At 41.7% G+C, this 6,686-nt stretch overlaps 1 protein-coding gene across 1 annotated transcript; it reads left to right on the plus strand.

Moving 5' to 3' along the window:
• The first annotated feature begins 4,769 nt into the window (after nt 1-4,769).
• Nucleotides 4,770-5,974, plus strand: LOC138882685 (uncharacterized). The gene is made up of 2 exons (XM_070163299.1): nt 4,770-5,009; nt 5,585-5,974. Exons 1-2 carry the CDS (start codon nt 4,770-4,772, stop codon nt 5,972-5,974), a joined length of 630 nt encoding a protein of 209 aa, XP_070019400.1.
• Nucleotides 5,975-6,686: the final 712 nt, after the last annotated feature.

The raw sequence follows: 6,686 nt of genomic DNA on the forward strand, positions 1-6,686 counted from the left end.
AGGATACGTGTGCAAAATTTCAAGTTATTCGGACGTGATTTAGTTGGGTTTTTTATCAAAAGTGTGTTTCGGAAGTTTTAGAAGAACTTAGGCTTGAATTTGAAGTAATTTAATGGTTTTGGTGTTGTTGAGGTGTTTTGATGATTGGAACGAGGTTGAATAATGTTTTAGGATGCGTTGGTGTTTTTGGTTGAGGTCCCGGGGGCCTCGGGTGTGTTTCGGGTGAGTTTTGAGCGAGTACGGACATCCAGGAAATTAGAAAATGGATGGAGCAGTCATTTGTGCGCGGGGCACGGTCTTTTTTGCGCTGGGCTCAGTGGCCTACCGCGGGGCGCGGTCAAGTGATGCGGCTCGCGGTCATGAAGGCCTGCAGGTCGTCGGTCTAACTTCGGAAGCTCATATCGTTTGATCTACAAGGAATTTTAAAGTGACTCAAAAACGAAAGTTGTAGCCCTTCGTGTCTAGTTTCCATAAAAGTAACGATATTGCAATTTGGACATCTGTATCAAAAGTTACAGCCAAAATACTAAAGCCTGTCACTGCACAGCACTGGCTTGCGCGGACCGCGGTTGTGTTTGCGCGGACCGCGGTCGATTTGGTGCGGCCCGCGGTAGCTGAAACCTGAGGGGTACCCTATAAATATGAGGTTTTGGGTTTTATTTAATATTTTGACCTAGAGAGCTCGGAATTTGGCGATTTTTCGAAGGTCTTTCAAGAAATTCATCGGGGTAAGTGATTTTAACTCAGATTTGGCTAGAATATATGAATCTGGCACTAAATTCATCATTTAATACGTGATTTGGGATGGAATTTAGGAAGAAAATTGTGAAACCTTTCAAAAATGTAAAATGATGATTTGAAGGACCAGATGGTATCAGAATTGGATAATTTTGGTATGGTTAGACTCGTGAGGGTATGAGGATTCTGAAAATATAAATTTTACCAGATTCTAAGACGTGGGCTCGGGGCTCGGGTTATGCTAATTTCGAGATTTTTGATATTTTTCGAATGTTTTCGCTTGGGCTATGTTCCCTTAGCATATTGTGACCTATTCGTTCTAAATTTTGGATAGATTCGACGCGCGTGGAGGCCAATTTGAGAGGCAAGGGCTATGTTCCCAATTTGAGGTGAGTAATGACTTTAAATGATGTCCTGAGGGTTTGAAACCCCAGATTTGCACAACATAGTTCTATACTAAGTTGAGATACACGTTGTGTGATGAGCGTGAGGTTCAATGCTATGGGGATTGGGACTTGGTCCATCCCAAATGATATTTTTCTACATTTTTGATTGAGACATATACTTTATTATTGTGAATTGGGCTTGTTGCCATGCTTGGGGCCTTGTGCCGACCTGTAGAACCCTTAGGGGATTTTTGACTGGTTTTCCACACTTATTTTGTTAAACCACTTATATCCTCAGTCATGTTTTCCAATTGTTGAAGAATGATATGAACCAGATTTTTGAAATGTTAATCATAAATAGGAAGTGATATGAGGGCTGAGACACCGACCGTACATTATGCCCGACATGCTGTGATTTTTAAATGACTGAGAGGATTCGAGCACCCAATAGTGAGGATATTTTATATGATATGGATCGGGCTGCGCGCCGCAGCAGATATATATATTATACATATTATGGATCGGGCTGCACGCCGCAACAATTACTTATATGGATCGAGCTGCACGCCGCATCAATTATATAGCGCTTGGGCTAAAGGAGCCCCTCCGGAGTCTGCACACTCCCAGTGAGAGCAGTCAACTATTATTATTATAGATCGGGTTGTACGCCACAGCGATATGTGGATCGGACTGCACGCTGCAGCGATATATTTATTTATTGATTTGGTTATCGTGAGAAGTATCTGAATTGAGAACTGAGGATAAGAACGAATAAATGAACTGAAATGCTTGAGGAGCTGATTTATACTGATTATATCTGTTTTACCTGGTTTAAAAATTTTCACATGACTTCCTCATTCAGTGTTGCTTAAATGATTTTACTGTTTTGGTATAGAACTGCTTAGTTCCTTTACGTGATTTCATATTGTCAGCCATTATTTATTGTTATTACTCACTGGGTCGGAGTACTCACATTACTCCCTGTACCATGTGTGCAGGTAAAGGTATTCCTGAGGCATAGAGCGAGCTTTCCTGCCGTTCTGTTTTCATCGAAGTTGTCGAGGTAGCTGCATGGCGTTTGCAGACCCGATTTCTCCTTCTATCTCCACTTATTATCCCGCATTTTAGACATATTTCTGTATTAGATTGTTGAAATATTGTATTAGAGGCTCATACTTGTGACACCGGATCAGTGGGCTGTTTTACAGAGATTTTTTGTGATTATGGTTTCCGTATATTTCATCCGTTAAATTCATACTTCTATTTATATATGTTAATTGGTCGGGCTTGCCTAGCATTGTGTTGGGCACCATCACGGTCCTGGTTGGGGTCGTGACACCTCCATTCCCTTAAAGACTTTCTAGGAAAGTTGACGATAGCAAACTCAAAAAGTTCTATGACATTCTCAAGCAATTATCGGTGAATATTCCATTTGTGGAAGCATTTCAAGAGATGACAGGTTTTGCTAAATATTTGAAAGACTTGATTACCAAGAAGAGAACCACCAAAAATGAAGTGGTGAATGTGACATACCGTGTAAGTTCCATCACTGCAACATCCTCCGTTAAAAAAAAAGAAGACCCGAGAGCTTTCACCATTCCTTATACTATTGGCCACATGATTTTGCAAGAGCCCTATGTGATAATGGGGCTAGAATAAACTTGATGCCTCTTGCCATCTACAAGAAAGCAGGGTTAGGTATGCCAAGGCCCACAAGTATGAGATTGCAAATGGCCGATCGTTCCATAAAAAAACCGATGGGAATTGTTGATGATATGCTTGTTCAAGTGGGAAATTTTTATTTACCCGCCGATTTCGTAATCCTTGATTGTGCGGTTGACAAAGAGATCCCTAACATTTTGGGGAGACCATTCCTAGCCACAGGAAGAGCACTAATGGATTCAGAACGGATTGAGATCAAATTTCGTGTGAATGATGAACAAGTTACACTCCAAGAAAGCAAGGGTATGAAACTACCACATGAATATGAGAGCATCTCGGTGATTGATGTTGTTGATGAAGTGGAAGATGCGGCTGAAATGAAAATGGAAGAACAATGCCTTGGTGAGGCGTTGGCGGCTATTTTAGTGAACATTGATGGTGAAGATATGGAAGGATATATGGAATCGGTAAATGCATTGGAAGGGCTTGGGTAGTACACTTATGCTACGGCAAAGCTCTCTCTCGATTTGGAGAATAAAGCCACTACTCCAGCAAAGCCTTCTATTATTGAGCCACCACAATTAGAGCTCAAACCACTTCCACCACACTTGAGGTATAAATTTCTTCTCTCAAATGATACTTTACTGGTAATCATTTATTCTTTGTTGAATGATGTGCAGGTAGAACAATTGTTGGAAATCTTGAAGGAGCATAGGCAAGATATTGGATGGACAATTGTGGATATCCAAGGGATTCCCCTCGGAATTTGCGAACACAAGATCCACTTGGAAAGTAAGACGAAACGAAGTGTGCAACATCAACGTCATTTGAACCCGTCCATGTAAGAGGTGGTAAAGAAAGAAATCATCAAGTGGTTGGATGCCGGGTAGTCTACCCCATTGCCGATAGTTCGTGGGTGAGCCCGGTGCAATGTGTGCCGAAAAATGGAGGCATGACCATGATTAAAAATGATAAAAATGAGCCCATCCCAACAAGAACGGTGACCGGATGGAGGGTGTGCATGGGTTATCGGAAGCGCAACAGTGCCACATGCAAAGACCATTTCCCTATGCCTTTTATTGGTCAAAATGCTTGATCGGCTAGCGTGAAGGTCATTCTATTGCTTTCTTGATGGATATTCCGGCTACAACCAAATCATCATAGCACTGGAGGACAAAGAGAAGACAACATTCACTTGCCCTTATGGAACTTTTGCTTTTAGCCAGATGCCATTTGGTTTGTGCAATGCTCCGGCTACTTTTCAAAGATGTATGATATCTATTTTCTTCGGCATGGTGGAGGATTTTCTAGAGGTTTTCATGGATGACTTCTCGGTGGTAGGTGACTCTTTTGAGCACTGTCTTAACAATCTTAGACAAGTGCTTAAGAGATGTGAAGAGACCAACCTTGTGCTCAACTAGGAGAAATGCCATTTCATGGTGGATGAAGGCATTGTATTGGGGCATAAAATTTCAAAACATGGCATAGAGGTTGATCAGGCAAAGATTGAGATTATTTCCAAGCTTTCTCCGCCTACTTCCGTTGAAGGTGTTCGAAGTTTCTTGGGGCATGCCGGGTTCTATAGGCGTTTCATCAAGGATTTTTCCAAGATTGCAAATCCTATGTGCAAACTCCTTGAGAAATATGCCAAATTTATGTTTGACGAGAAATGCCTCAAAGCCTTTGAAGAATTGAAGCAAAAGCTCACCACGTCACCTATTATTGTCACACCTTATTGGTCTCTTCCTTTCGAGCTCATGTGTGACGCTAGTGGTGTAGCTATTGGAGCAATGTTTGGCCAACATCACAATAAGGTTCTCCACCCGGTCTATTAGGCAAGCCAGACACTCAATGGACGCAAATGAATTACACAGTGACTGAGCAAGACTTCTTGCCATTGTTTATGCCTTTGAGAAATTCCGGGCTTATTTGTTGGGATCCAAAGTAATAGTGTACACACATCATGCTTCTCTTCGCTATCTCATGGAAAAGAAGGATGCAAAGCTTAGATTAATTCGGTGGGTCTTGTTGTTGCAAGAATTTGACTTCGAGGTCAAGGATCGCAAGGGAACTCAAAATCAAGTAGCGGATCATTTATCAAGGCTTGAAGAGGCAGGGAGGCTAAAGAGAGATCTTGAAATCAATGATGCATTCCTGGATGAGCACATATTGGCACTATCTAGCGTTTTTGCTCCTTGGTATGCCAATATTGCTAACTTCTTGGTTAGTAACCTTATTCCGGATGGATTGGAATCCTATCAAAAGAAGTTTTTGAGAGATTGTCGGCAATACTATTGGGAAGAACCATTCTTGTTCCATGTTTGTGCTGACAACATCATCAGAAGGTGTGTTCCAGAAGAATAGATTATGCCAATTCTAAAGGCAAGCCACGATTCACCGGTTGGGGTCATCATGGGGGAAATCGAACGGATGCTAAGGTGCTTGAATGTGGTTATTATTGGCCGTCGATCTATCATGATGCCAATGAAATGGTCAAGGATTGTGACTAATGCCAAAGGCAAGGATCAATCTCCAAGAGGCATGAAAAGCCAATGCACTTTGTGATGGAGATAGAAATCTTTGACGTTTGGGGAATTGATTTTATGGGTCCCTTTGTAAGCTTTTGTGGGATGAAATATATCCTGGTGGTTGTGGAATATGTGTACAAATGAGTTAAAGCAATTTCCTTACTAAGCAACGAGGCAAGAAGTGTAACCGCATTATTAAAAAAACAAATTCACTCGGTTTGGCACTCCTAGATCCATTATTAGTGATGGAGGGTCTCTTTCTGTAACAAGGCTTTCACGGGGCTACTAGAGAAATATGGCATCAAGCATAAGGTGGCCACACATTATAACCCCCAATCAAGTGGTCATGTTGAGGTTTCCAACTGGAAGATAAAGAGCATTCTAGCAAAAACTGTCAATGCAAACAGGACCGATTGGTCAAGGAAGCTAGATGACATATTGTGGGCATACTGCACGGCGTACAAAACTTTTATTTGCACTTCTCCATATCGGTTAGTCTTCGGCAAAGCTTGTCATCTACCCGTAGAACTGGAACACAAAGTCATGTGGGCACTGAAGAGGTTGAACTTGGACTGGGCTGAAGCTGCAAATTTGATGTTAACACAACTTAATGAAATGGAGGAATTTCGTTTCCATGCATATGAAAGTGCAACTGTGTAAAAAGAAAGGATGAAGTTCGTTCACGACAAAAAGATCTTGAAGAGGGAGTTCAAGTCGGGTGACTTGGTTTTGCTCTTTAACTCAAGGCTCAAATTGTTTCCGGGCAAGCTCAAATCAAAATGGTCTGGTCCGTTCAAGGTGGTAAATGTCTCTCCTTTTGGAGCTGTGGAACTAGATTTGGAGGATGGGTTGTGAACCTTCAAAGTGAATGGCCAACGAGTCAAGCACTACTTGGGCACAAATGGAGAAAAACATTTGGTGGAGAAGTTGGCTCTTAAAGATGGTCCGTGCCCGACCAATGAGTGAATCCAAATGAATGCCAACTTCGTCGTGCCGCGACGTTAAATCAAGAGCTTCAAGTGAGGCAACCCATGTGTGGTAACACACTTTTTGGCCTTTAAATTTTTAGTTTTTGTTAGATAGATTTAATTGAGCAATTTAAAGTGTGTGTTAGAGTCTAGGGGATTCAAAAGATCATAACACGGGGTAAGATTGCATCAAAAAGGGAAGAAAAATCACCTTGGGAAGTTTGTTACACATATGCGGTCTCAATTTAACTATGTGGACCGCATTTTAGTCACAAACCCAGACAGTGTGTTTGGCTAAATTTGGTGATAAAACTGCGACAAGGTGGTGCAATTTGCGGACTGCATTTCCACTATGTGAACGCATAGTGCACCGCATTTTTGGCCCTGCAACAACTCAATTGAAT

This window comes from Nicotiana sylvestris, chromosome 12 (genome assembly GCF_000393655.2).
Source record: "Nicotiana sylvestris chromosome 12, ASM39365v2, whole genome shotgun sequence".
Taxonomy (NCBI): domain Eukaryota; kingdom Viridiplantae; phylum Streptophyta; class Magnoliopsida; order Solanales; family Solanaceae; genus Nicotiana; species Nicotiana sylvestris.